The sequence below is a fragment of the Schistocerca gregaria genome, chromosome 4 (assembly GCF_023897955.1).
Source record: "Schistocerca gregaria isolate iqSchGreg1 chromosome 4, iqSchGreg1.2, whole genome shotgun sequence".
Taxonomy (NCBI): domain Eukaryota; kingdom Metazoa; phylum Arthropoda; class Insecta; order Orthoptera; family Acrididae; genus Schistocerca; species Schistocerca gregaria.
The window spans coordinates 637,960,698-637,974,565 of record NC_064923.1 but is presented as its reverse complement, the minus strand read 5'-3'; the positions used below and the strand labels follow the sequence as shown (position 1 = coordinate 637,974,565).

Sequence of the window (13,868 nt, the reverse complement as noted above, 5' to 3'; positions counted from 1 at the left end):
GATTTCTCTTTGATCTTTTCTCCGTACGTAGGTGGACGTCAACAAAATATTTTCGCATTCGGAGGAGAGACTTGCAGATTTAAATTTCATAAAAAGATTCCGTGGCATCGAGAAACGTCTATGATGTTCTCTTGCTCCTTTCGCGATAGCTCAAAACGAGTTACCCTTCCGTCACTTTTTGATGCCCTCTGTCAATTCTACTTGGCAAGATTGCCATACCTCGCAGTAATACTCCAAAAGACGACGGACAAGCGTAACGTTCATTAACATACGTGTTGCATCGTCTAAGTGTTCTAACAATAAAAGGCTGTCTTTGCTTTGCTTTCCTCACGTTACTTATGTGATCATTCCAATTTAAGTTATTCGTAATTATAATTCCTAAGTATGTAGTTGAACTCTCAGGCTTTAGATTTGTTTGATTCAACTGGTAACCGAAATTTAGCGGATTCCTTTTAGTACTCATGGGGATGACATCACATTTTTCATTATTTAGAGTCGCACATCTTGTCTAAATTATTTTGCAATTCATTTTGATCCTTCGATGACTTAACGAGACGGTAAATGACAGCTTCATCTGCAAACTATGTTAAGAGAGCTAATCAGATTGTTTCCTAAATCGTTTGTGTATATTAGAAACAGCAGAGAGCCTATAACACTTTCTTTGGGAATTCCAGATATCACTTCCGTTTACTGACTTCCTGTCAGTTAGTACGAACTATGACACGAAATCACGAACCAGTCACACAGCTGAGACGACAGGCACGCAATTTGATTAGAAGCCGCTTGTTAGGAATGGTACCAAAAGCTTTTTGGGTATCCGGTAATATGAAATCAGTTAGAGCTTCATTGTCGATAGCACTCATTCCATTATGAGAATAAAGAGGTATTTGCTTTTCACAAGAACAATATTTTCTAAAGTTGTGCTGACTGTGTGTCCATAGAGATTTTTCTTTCAGGTAATTGTCTCTTGAAAGTTCTGGTGCCGTCGTCAAATGCTACGAGCTGTGGGAGAGCAGTGGCGTGGTCTACACGAAAATCTGTCGCGAATCGGTGTATAGTGATTGGTGCACGACCGAGCGTGCGAGTTAGCTGCTCCTGGGCGACCCCTACCGGAACCACACCAAACTGCAATTTATATCTAACGAGAGGGTAAAGTTTACTAGTCATCTCAAGTTTCGATCAACATTCATATAAAAAAATGGAGTCTTGTGAATTCCGATGAACCTCTATGAAACGACCTTCGGTTAGTGGTCGAACTCTCTTACCACGTGTATCTTATATGAAACTAGCAAAGGAAGCAATGCTACGCAGTTGCCAAATATTTTCAGGAAATGAATATACATCCTAATCCCCTTCTTCGCCCTCTCCATATACATCTTCTCTGTCCCCCTCTCTTTGTCCATTTCCTCCACTGCCACGCCCAAACGTCTTCCTGTACTTCATCTCCTACCCACTTTCTCTGTCTATCTCCTTCTTCCCCTCTCTCTCGCCGTCTCTTCCTCCCCGCCTCTATGTCCATTCTCTCCACGCCTCTCTCTGTCCATCTCCTCTTCCCACTCTCTCAGACCTTGAACCGTGTTTATCGTTATTGCAGACGAAACCTTAACTGGGATTTGCAGCCACTTAAGATGAATGAGTTAGTCGGTTGGGGTCAGTGTAACAGAGAATATAAGAGAGACCTCTGCAGCTTCTCGATCTGTGACGATAGTAGCTTCGACTACAGTATTTCGCATAGTCTTGAGACTTTAGCTTCGAACGATTCAACCACCACAGTCGTATACCAATCACAGGGCGATAAGCCATAAATACAGCTACCTTTTTCCTGCTAAAACCAACTGCAGGGAAGAAACAAGAATAGATATTGTTGTGTATACAGTATTTGTTTGCAGTTATATACACAGTGAAATGTGTAAAAGAGCTGATATTTCTGTTGTTGACTGACGACGGCATACTGAACAACATTACGTCAGTACTTACATCATTTGCGGACTAATATTTATAGCTGTTACAAGTCGTTTCATTTTAGACTGGTTAGGACCTCCAAGTGTGTATGGCAAGAGCAAGCCTGTGATGCCTAATTTCTCACGGGCAGCGCGTTAGGTGTTGAAGTGTGGACACGTAGATGCAAAAAGGTGAATCTATACTGACAGTCATACTTGGTTTAGGTCATTGGTGCAGTTACGACCATGCAGAAAACATGAATTCGTAAAGTTTGTGACGTTTCTGTGGGAAAACTATTCGACACAGAGAAAAAAACAGCCAAGAGACCGATGCATGTACATGCACTGCGAGATGAGAAAAGTCATGGGATAGCAATGTGCACGTATACAGGTGATGGCAGTACCACGTACACAAGGTATAAAATCACAGAGTATTGGCAGAGTAGTCATTTGCACTCAGGTGATTCGCGAGAAAAGGTTTCCGGCATGATTATGGGCGCGCGACGGGAATTAACAGACTTTGAAAGCGGAACGGTAGTTGGAGCTAGACGCAGGGGACATTCCATTTCGGAAACCATTAACGAATTCAATATTCCGTGATCCACAGCGTCAAAATGTGCCGAAAATACAAAATTTCAGGCATTACCTCTCGCCAAGGACCATGCTTCGGGTGACGGCTTTCACTTAACGACGGAGAGTAGCCATCTTTGTGTAGAGCTGTCAGTGCGAACAGACAAGCAACACTGAGTGAAATAACAGCAGAAAACAATGTGTGGAATACGAGGATCGTATTAGCAGGCTGTGGAAGCAGACGACCGATTCTTCTTCTTCCGTATCCGGATGCACCAATTATATCTTCCCTTCCCAGTAATTAGCAACGTAGTTTGCGTTGTCATTGACTTTCAAAATATCATCTTTAGTGCATGTTATAGACATATCTGGGCAAATCAGTAGGTGGTCCAAGACCTGTATTGCTCTGCATTCACACCTATCGCTATCACTGTAACCCCATTTAAATAGGTTTGATTTGCACCCAGTTACTCCAGTACGCAGCCGGTTTAATGACATCCAAGTTGTAAAAGGTAGTTGAAATCCTGCAGATCCCTCCTCAAGTAGTTCCATTATGGAATGTGGCACCATTTCTTCCCAAAGAGATACCCGCCGTGCGACGGGTTTGGTGGTGAGCTCTTCAGTAGTTTCAATGAAACTCCTGCGGAATTTCAGCCGGAGACGTTGTTTTCGATGCTTATGCATCGGGTGTCGAGGATCATTCATTTGTTTTGATCTTTCGATCTCGGTGGCTACTTGTCTACGGATAGTGGGTGGTGCTATGCCTATGATGGGATAAATGATGTCTGTGGGAGTTGGTTTGAGGCATCTTGTGGCAATACGTACAATTTCGTTTACGGTGACGTCAACTTGCTTAGTGTGACCAGAGTTCCTCCAAACTGGCGCCGCAAATTCCGCTGCTGAGATACTCAGCACCAGACCCGTGGTGCGCAAAACATGTGGTTGAGCTCCCCACGATGAAACTGTTAGCTTCCGCAGTATGTTGTTCCTGGCACAGACCTTTTTTTAGTGTTGTGACAGTGCTGCTTAAAAGTATTTTGGGCTGTTTGTATGTTTCAGCTCTTCCCCTTGCCACATGACTCGGAGTTTCCGTTTGGCTTGTTTGTTTCTAAGATGGAAGACGGATACTTGAGATTTACTATGGTTTGATTTGAGATTATTGCCGTCGTAATAGGTAGCAAGTTCTGTTCAGGGTCTAGTGAGATTCTCCTCCACTTGTTCAAAGGTTTTATCCTGTGTGGCCATTGCTGCATCATCAGCATATATGAACATTCGTGTGTGGTGGCTGATGGGAAGATCATTGGTATAGATGTTAAATAATATTGGAGCCAAGACACTACCCTGTGCAAGTCCATTTTTCTGTGTCCTCCATCAGCTGTTTTTAGATTGTAAGGTTACATATTAGCGTCTGTTCTGTAACATAGAAAGGGTGTAGTCCTTAGTGACATTATACACTTTCTGGGTAAGCAGCTTATGGTTAACTGTGTCATATGCAGCACTGAGATCCAGGAATGCGACCCCAGTTACTTCTCCTATCTGATAGCCGTCTTCGATCTACTGTGTGAGAGTAAGGATTTGGCCGCAGCATGATTTTCCTGGTCGAAATCCAGCTTGTTCGTTAATGAGGGCTTTGTCCACATAATCAGCTATGTGTTTGAGGATCATTCGCTCCAGCACGTTAAATAAATGACAAAGCAGTGAGACAGGCCGAAAATTTTTAGCTTCTGCTGGGTCTTTCCCTGGTTTTAGTAACGCAGTAACCCGAGCTTTCCTCCACAGTTTAGGAATTTGCATTGTTGTAATACAGTTAGTCATTAGCTCTAGGACCCATGCTTGTACTCCCGGTCCAAAATGTTTAATTTGCTCAGATCTCAGATCATCGAGGCCAGCGGCCTTATTGTTTTTCAAATCGTTGATGGCATCTTGTAGCTCCTGAATGAAGAACGGGCGAGCTAGGAAGCTAATCTCCTCGTTCAGTTTTCTTTTAATTTTGCCATTCCTGATCTTCCTTTTAGTTTTTCCGTTCATGAGTAGTTGGTGAGCTATCTGATCAGGTGTAACTTCACTGTAATTTGGTTGTGGTTCTGTTGGGTCGTTGTTGAGACTTTTGACCAGTTTCCATGCCTTCCTACTGCTGTGCTTCATGTCCGTCTCTTGTAGGAGGTTACACCACTTTTCCTTTCTCGCTTCGGAGATACCAGACATCAGTATCTCACCTGCCTGGATCGTTTCCTCTGAGAAGGGGTCCTTATTGTACAGTTCTTCATACTTTTTCAGAGCTTCCTTGCTGCTACCATTGAGTCCAGCGATATACTGGGTGCGGCACCCTCTAGGTATGCGCCGTCGAGAGATTTTCTTGACAAGGTCTCTAAAAGTCTCATATGATTGTATCTCTGGTTTAATTTCCAAGATCTCCTTATCAAGGTCCTCTGTGAAAAGTTCCCAATGAGCTTTCTTGAAATTGAAGCTTCTCTTGAAGGGCATTACATCTGATTTGATTACTGCAGTAATGTAGCAAGTTATTGCTCTGTGTTGCGATCTTGGAATTGTGTCCTCGATTTGCTTTACAGTTGACAGGGATACCTTTTCGGAGACAAAGATGTTATCTGGATTGTATCCTCGTTTCCATCTTCCGCTGTTAAATGATGCAGGCAACTTTGGGTCATGTATCAATTTCAGTTTAGCCTGGTCTGCCCAGATCTCCAGCATTTCGTCATCGTCATTTGTCTCTTTATAACCCCATGCGAGGCCGTGACAGTTAAAATCTCCTATTACAACTTTAATGTTTTTTGAATGGAAATTTCCAGGCTCCGTAAATTTGAACCTCGCACTGGGTGGTTTGTACACCGATGTTACAGTACATGAATGTAGCTCAATAGTTAAAATTTCTATATTTTCTTCGCAGGTCAGAGCACAGGAGCATATGTCTAAGTTCGGTTTCACAAATATAGCACTTCCGTACCTTTCGTGTGGTCTCTCAAGAACTAATTTCATGCCCTGTATTTTTGGTCTATGGCTAGTTGGTGCCCTGTGTGTTTCTTGTAACACTAAAACATCACAGTTGTTTCGTTTGCACATGTCAGATAATAAAATTTCTTTATTTACAGATAAGCCTTCAATATTGCAGGAAGTTGTCACTAGTGATGGTCTTGATAAAGGCCTTTCTTGAGTCTCTTCGGAGAGTATTTTCATCTTTGGTTTTGGTGCTCCGGTTTTTGCAGGATTGGCTGACTAGGTCGTTTCCAGAGGAAGCCCGATTGCTTGTTGTTCGAGTGGTGAGCGCAATCTTCGTGGAGGCTCCTGCAGTGTCCCCCAGACAATCGATGATGATGATGATCATCATCATCATGTTTGGTTTGTGGGGCAATCAACTGCGCGGCCATCAGCGCCCGTATCAAGTCACAATTTTTACACAGTCAAATTTTTGCACGATCCAATCTACCCACTGCCACAAATGATGATGACGAAAGAAGAAATGATGCAGACAACACAAACACCCGGTCCCGCAGATGACTGGGACGAGTGCTTGGCTAACAGCATGACATCGCCTGCAACGCCTTTTCTGAGCTCCTCGCCATATCGGTTGTATTCTAGACGACTGGAATAGCGTGGCCTGGTCGTATGTGTTCCGATATCAGTTGGTAAGCGCTGATGGGAGAGGGTTCGAGCTTGGCGCGGACCCCACGAAACCATGCACACTGCAAGCTGGTAGTGGCTGCATAATGGTTGCCCATGTTTACATGGAATTCACTGGGTTCTGTGTTCCAACTGAACAGACCATTGACTGGAAATGGTTATGTTCTGCTACCTGGAGATCATTTGCAGCTATTCATGAACTTCATGTTCCCAAGTAACGATATCATGTCACCAGGGCACAATTGTTAGCGATTGGTTTGAAGCATATTTTGGACAATTCGGGTCAATGATTTGGTCAACCCGACCGCCCAACATGAATCCATCGAACATCTGTGGAACATAATCGAGAGGTTAGGTCGTGCACGAACTTCTGCACTGGCAGCACTTCCGAAATTATGGACGGCTATAGAGACAGCGTAGCTCAGTATTTCTCCAAGGACTTCGAACGACTTTTGAGTCCATGTCACATTCCGTTGCTGCAGTATTCTGGGCAAAAGGTGATCTGATACGATATTAGGAGGTACCGCATGACTTTTATCACCTCATTATAAGTATCACATATAACAATAACTACATTTATACCTCTTACATACTGTATAAAGAGAAAGAATGTATAAGAGAGAAATAATTCGTCTAATGATTAAATATCCTGCTATTGTGGTTAAAACTGGTTGCGTGGAAGAAAAGAAACAGCACGTATTCACAGTGTAGGACAACACTCCATAGTCTGTCTTTCAGATCATGTTAACAGAAAACCTGTGCACTGCTGTTTATAAAAATATACAGGGTAGTCCATTCATCGTGACCGGGCCAAATATCTCACGAAATAAGCGGCAAATGAAAAAAAACTACAAAGAACGAAACTTGTCTAGCTTGAAGGGAGAAACCATATGGCGCTATGGTTGGCCCGCTAGATGGAACTGCCATAGGTCAAACGGATATCAACTGCGTTTTTTTAAATAGGAACCCCCATTTTTTTTATTACATATTCGTGTAGTACATAAAGAAATATGAATGTTTTAGTTGCACCACTTTTTTCGCTTTGTGACAGATGACGCTGTAATAGTCACAAACATATGGCTCACAATTTTAGACGAACATTTGGTAACAGGTACGTTTTTTAAATTATAATTCAGAACATAGGTATGTTTGAACACTTTATTTCGGTTGTTCCGGTGTGATACATGTACCTTTGTGAACTTATCATTTCTGAGAACGCTTGCTGTTACATCGTGATTACCGGTAAATACCACATTAATGCAATAAATGTCCGTCAACCTCAATGTATTTGGCAATACGTGTAACGACATTCCTCTCAACTGCGAGTGGTTCGCCTTCCGTAATGTTCGCACATGCATTGACAATGCGCTGACTCATGTCGTCAGGCGTTGTCGGTGGATCACGATAGCAAATATCCTTCAACTTTCCCCACAGAAAGAAATCCGCGGACGTCAGATCCGGTGAATTTGCTTCAACAGCACGCGAGCTATGTGCCGGACATCCATGATGTCGGAAGTACATCGCCATTCTGTCATGCAGCAAACATCTTGTACTAACATGCTGCTGATAGTACCTGCACACGATGTACATGGTACGGAAACAACTGGTTCTCCCGTAGCACTCTCCATACAGTGACGTGGTCAACGTTACCTTGTACAGCAGCAACTTCTCTGACGCTCACATTAGGGTTATCGTCAACTGCACGAAGAATTGCCTGGTCCATTGCAAGTGTCCTCGTCGTTCTAGGTCTTCCCCAGTCTCGAGTCATAGGCTGGAATGTTCCATGCTCCCTAAGACGCCGATCAATTGCTTCGAACGTCTTCCTGTCGGGACACCTTCATTCTGGAAATCTGTCTCGATACAAACGCACCGCGCCAGGGCTATTGCCCCGTGCTAATCCGTACATCAAATGGGCATCTGCCAACACCGCATTTGTAAACATTAAACTGACTGCAAAACCACGTTCGCGATGAACACTAAGCTGTTGATGCTACGTAATGATGTGCTTGATGCTAGTACTGTAGAGCAATGAGTCACATGTCAACCCAAGCACCGAAGTCAACATTACCTTCCTTCAATTGGGCCAACTAACGGTGAATCGAGGAAGTACAGTACATACTGACGAAACTAAAATGAGCTCTAACATGGAAATTAAGCGTTTCCGGACATATGTCCACATAACATCTTTTCTTTATTTGTGTGTGAGGAATTTTTCCTGAAAGTTTGGCCGTACCTTTTTGTAACACCCTGTATAAGACTCTGCAGTTGCCTCGAGAGCAGGCAGCACTGTGAACATGTGAAGCTCGAAAAAGAGCGACTATCGGCCGTCGGCTGGTCCCTACCACTCCACTCGCGGAGACTTCAGTGACAAAGTTACTTAATCGGAGTGCAGCAGCATGGCAGACACTCACCTCCATGTATGGAGAGGAGTACGAGCATCGTGGCGACTACCTGTGGGCACAGCCTGCGCAAGACGGGGAACTGCGCCGTGTCGAGCAGGGTCGCCCACAGCGCGGCCGCGGCGGCTGCGTAGGCGGCCAGCAGCAGCGAGTGCGTCACCTCCCACAGTGCCAGCCGGCATCGGCTGCGCTGCAAGTAGACAGGCGGTCTGTCTCTAGAACCAGCAGTAGTACCAAGTTCGTGAGAAGTCGAGCTAGACATTGTGGCTGCGCTGGCGGAAAATTGCTGCTTTCGTCGCAGCGAATTGAACAGTTTGACAAATTATGCGAAGGGGGTGACATTGTAGCTTAGAATGGGAAAGACGCACAATATCAGCACTTCCAATCATGGCTATATCGTGGACACTGAACATGTGAGATGTCCTGAGATGGGCCAAACAGTAAACTTCTCATGTGTCACCGTGTGAAGAGCGCATCATGAATACTTCGATGCAGGGAAAGTCGTCAGTCTTAAAGTCAACAGCCAGGGGTAATGTGTCAATGACAGGGGCCCCGTCCACACTGTCCTGGATGTTGGCAGCTGATAGATGGATGAAGCACTCACATACATACAAAAAAGTGTGTGTTTTCCACATCTCCTAAAGCACTGCATTGATTTCACTCAAATGTGGTACACATTCTACTTGTTGTCAGACAAGAAGTGTTGTGGGGTCCAGTAGGAGCGGTGGTGTGGGTGAAAATGTTAGACATAAGTCTGCCCTGCATGACAGGTCGGTTCTGTGGCTTGTATTGGAATGCGTTCCACAGGCTGTATGTGCAGATAGGCACAGCAAATAGAGGGAGAGGAGGAGGAGATAGGTAGTAAGAAGGGGAATGATCAATCAGACAATGAAAGGGGTGAGGAGGAGGTAGAGAGAGGCAGGAGGGGATGGACAGAGTTAGCAGGTGGAAGGTATGAACAGAGAGAGGAGGAGGAAGAAACGGTCAGAGAGTGAAGAACGAAGACATGATCAGGGAGAGGGGGGCAGGTAGAAAAGGGGGAGGATGAGAACGAGGGGAGTGGGGTTATGGACATGCAAATGAGGGTGTATGAGATGGACAGAAAGAAGGCAGGAGGGGATGGAAAGAGAGAGGGGGAGGAGGAGACAGAGATACATGGAGGAGGAGGAAACGTACAGAGACTGGGGGAGTAGGAGATAGGTAGAAATAGTGGGAAGAGGAAATAGACACTGAGAGGATGAGGATGAGATGAGATGGACAGAGAGATGGGTAGTAGGAGACGAACAGAAAGAGGAGAAGCAGGAGATTTACCGAGAGAGGGGGAGGAGGAGATGGACGGAGAAACAAGCGGTACACTTACATAGGGTAAGGCGAGGGTAAAAGGCTTATAGCATCTAAGAAGCATAATAGCATACCTGAAAGGATTTCTAGCTAAAAAAAATCTACAAATGTCGAAAACAGGCATAAATCCGATTAATAAATTTCTGATAATGTATTTATAAATGTACAGAAGTGAATCATACACTAAGATAAAATTGTAAAACAGAAGGACCAAAGTGTCTGGGATGTGATGTTATAGAACACTTCCGTCTTGACAGAAGTGTCTTTAGAAGGCACATACTGTTGAAAGGCATTTGTGATGAGTGAGACTGTATGATAATACAATGAAGCGCCGAAGCAACTGGTATAGACATGCGTATTCAAATACAGAGATATGTAGACAGGCAGAATACGGCGCTGCTGTCGACAACGCCCATATAAGACAACAAATGTCTGCACAGTTGTTAGATCCGTTACATCTGTCACAACGGTAGATGATCAAGATTTAAGTGAGTTTCAAAGTGGTGTTATATTCTGTGCGCGAGCGATGGGAAGCAGCATCTCGGAGGTAGTGATGAAATGGGGATTTTCCGTACGACCATTTCACGAGTGTACCGAGAATATCAGGAATCCGGTAAAACATCAAATCCCTGACATCGCTGCGGCGGCAAAAAGATTCGGCAAGAACAGGACCAACGACGATTGAATAGAATCATTCAACGTGACAGAAGTGCAACCCTCCCCAAATTGCTGCAGATTTCAATACTGGTCCAGCATCAAGTGTCAGCGTGCGAAGCATTCAACGAAACATCAATATGGGCTTTCAGAGCCGAATGCTCACTGGTGTACCCTTGATGACTGTATGGCACAAACCTTTACGCCTCGATTGGGCCCATCAACACCGACATCAGACTGTTGAAGACTGGAAATATGATTCCTAGTTAGACGAGTCACGTTTCAAATTGTATCGAGTGGATGGACGTCTACGGATATGGAGACAATTTCATGAACCCATGGACTCTGCATGTCAGCAGAGAACTGTTCAAGCTGGTGGAGGCTCTGTAATGGTGTAGGGCGTGTGTAGTTGGAGAGATATGGGATCCCTGATAGGTATCCATAGGACTCTGACAGGTGACACGTATGTAAGCATCCTGTCTGACCACCTGCGTCCATTCATGTCCATTGTGTATCCCTACGGACTTGGGCAATTTCAGCAGAACAATGCGACACCCCACACGTCCAGAACTGCTGGGAAGTGGCTCCAGGAACAGTCTTCTGAGGTTAGGCACTTCCACTGGCCACCAAACTTCTCAGATATGAATATTATCGAGCATATCTGGGCTGCCTTGCAACGTGCTGTTCAGAAGAGATCTCCAACACCTCGTATTGTTACGGATCCTGGACAAGCCTGGAAGATTTATGGTGTCAGTTCCCTCCAGCACTACTCCAGACGTTAGTGGACTCCATGCCACGTCGTGTTGCGGCACTTCTGCGTGCTCGCGGGGATGCTACACGGTATTAGGCACGTGTACCAGTTTATTTGGCTATTCAGCGTATCATAAGACAGTTGGGATTAACACATTCCACCAGTATGCTCAGGTATCAGCGCTCATGATTTCAGATGGGATTTTAAAGAATAGAATGGTTTTCATAGTCCTGCGAATCAAACGATTCCTGGTCACGAAGTCCCTTGCTGCACATTCTTGGTAAACGTTTCGCAAAAGCCCACTGATATCATTTGCGGAAGGAAGAAAAGACCCCATTCCGGATGTTAGGCCGCCTTGTGCAAATCTCTTTATTTGAAGCCACATCGATGACTTGCTAGTCGACGATGATGAAATGATGATTTCATACACAACTAGTTCCAAGCGGAAGGAAGGTGAGTAATAAACAGACTGTACGAACGAGTAAGGAGTTAGGTTGCTGCAGGGGGCAATGTGCTCTCAACAGTACAGAAATTATGTGGTGAGGATTTCAAATTTGGAGAAGCGTGCAGCAAAATGAAGCTAATTACATAAAAATATGTCAGTTTTCATGTTTACGTTGGATGCTGCCAAGAGATAACGTTATTACCACTGAGCGACGTGACACAGCGCTTAATGTATTGGACTCGCACTGGGGAAAGGCGGAGTTAACATCTTCGACCTGCCATCTCGATTCATGTATTTGTTGTTTTTATATGTTACTTAGGGCGAATTCCAGCATTGTTCCTTTCCTATCCTTGTCCAGTACGAAGCTGTGGTCAGTCTCTTAACGATCTCGTCGTAAACAGCATACTGAACCTCAATATTCCTTAATTCCTTTGAATAACAGGCGAATGAAATCCTGATAATTTTTAGACCTACCTCAAGACAAAAAGGACATTTCCACATATCTAACACGTGTTCTATTTATACACTTACTGTGCAGTAACTTAATAGTAGACATTCACTGCATGTTTTCCCTCCGTAACTGAGTAACCAACATCCAGTCTCTTCGTGCAGAGAGTTAAAGGTTCGATCGAAGATCCCTTTTGCTGTTTTGGGTTGGAGATCGAATATTCTCACTTTCAGTGACAAATATAATAAAAACAATCGCAGCCTAGAAATTCTGATATGGAGCCAAGACTTCCACAAGGTATACTGAGAAAAAGTATTAATGGTAATGAATGCCTTTCGTTGTTCTTTCCATGTTATTATTCGATATTAATTTATACTCATGTCGCCATAAAAATTTGCATGCTAAGTACCTTGATCGGTGTGCGAGAGGACCTACTCGCCAACCAACAGAGAAAATATTCATACTAGTTCTGTTGTGCGGCTTTGTTTTTTTTTTTTTTTTTTTTTTTTTTTTGCAATTTGTGTGTGTGCGTACCCGTGGGGGCGGGAACGTACTGTAATTATTTCCCGGTGTTGTTCAGTTCCCGTGAGCATTGGCAGAATTCACTGAAACTATTAAAGTTAATTTTTCCCCATTCACACTTTGCCTGACACAGCTTTCCCCAGAGATTACAACGAAGGCGGACGAAAAACGGTCGAATGGATTTGCGTTAACACATTCTAGGGATACGGCTGCGAAAACCGCTGCAGCTAATTGAAAAAAAAAATGGTTCACATGGCTCTAAGCACTATGGGACCTAGCTGGCCGCTGTGGCCGAGCGGTTCTAGGCGCTTCAGTCCGGAACCGCTCTGCTGTTGCGGTCGCAGGTTCGAATCCTGCCTCGGCATGGATATGTGTGATGTCTTTAGGTTAGTTAGGCTTAAGTAATTCTAAGTCTAAGGGACTGATGACCTCAGACAAAAGATATATGAAGTAACGTTAATTTTTTGTTTTAGATGGCAATTAAAACTTAATGAGTGCGCCAGGTAGGTGAACATGCACCATCGTATAAAAAGGACTGAGACTGATTTTACTGCCGGCCTGAGTGGCCGAGAGGTTCTAGGCGCTACAGTCTGGAACCGCGCGACCGCTACGGTAGCAGGTTCGAATCCTGCCTCGGGCATGGATGTGTGTGGCGTCCTTAGGTTAGTTATGTTTAAGTAGTTCTAAGTTCTAGGGGACTGATGACCTTAGAAGTTAAGTCCCATAGTGCTTGGAGCCATTTGAACTATTTGAACCATTGTGGGACTTAACATCTGAAGTCATCAGTTCCCTAGACTTCGAACTACTTAAACCTAACTAACCTAAGGACATCACACACATCCATGCCCGTGGCAGGACTCGAACCTGCGACCGTAGCAGCAGCGCAGTTCCGGAATGAACCGCCTAGAACCGCTCGCCAACAGCTGCCGGCTAGCTAATTGCAGGCCTTTTTCCTGTAGTTCACAGGACAAATCACTATCCTGAAAGCAATTCACCGCCCTGGAAACCACAGGCTAACAATCGCTCACCCAGCTAGTTTCTGCCCGAATGAAGCCACTGAGTCTGATACAAACAACGCTGTCTTCTACGAACATGAATTGCGGACTCCCTGTGCATACGTTTTGGGGAGCTGGTTTGTCATATGCAAGAGGTAGCAATAATG

General features: G+C 44.4%; 1 protein-coding gene across 1 annotated transcript in view; it reads right to left on the bottom strand.

Moving 5' to 3' along the window:
- LOC126266795 (uncharacterized) overlaps window positions 1-13,868 on the bottom strand; it is an 81,785-nt gene that overhangs the window by 11,517 nt on the left and 56,400 nt on the right. Inside the window, exon 5 of the mRNA XM_049971338.1 lies at window positions 8,558-8,735. Coding sequence (XP_049827295.1) covers window positions 8,558-8,735 — 178 coding nt within the window. The remainder of the gene's footprint in view (window positions 1-8,557; window positions 8,736-13,868) is intronic.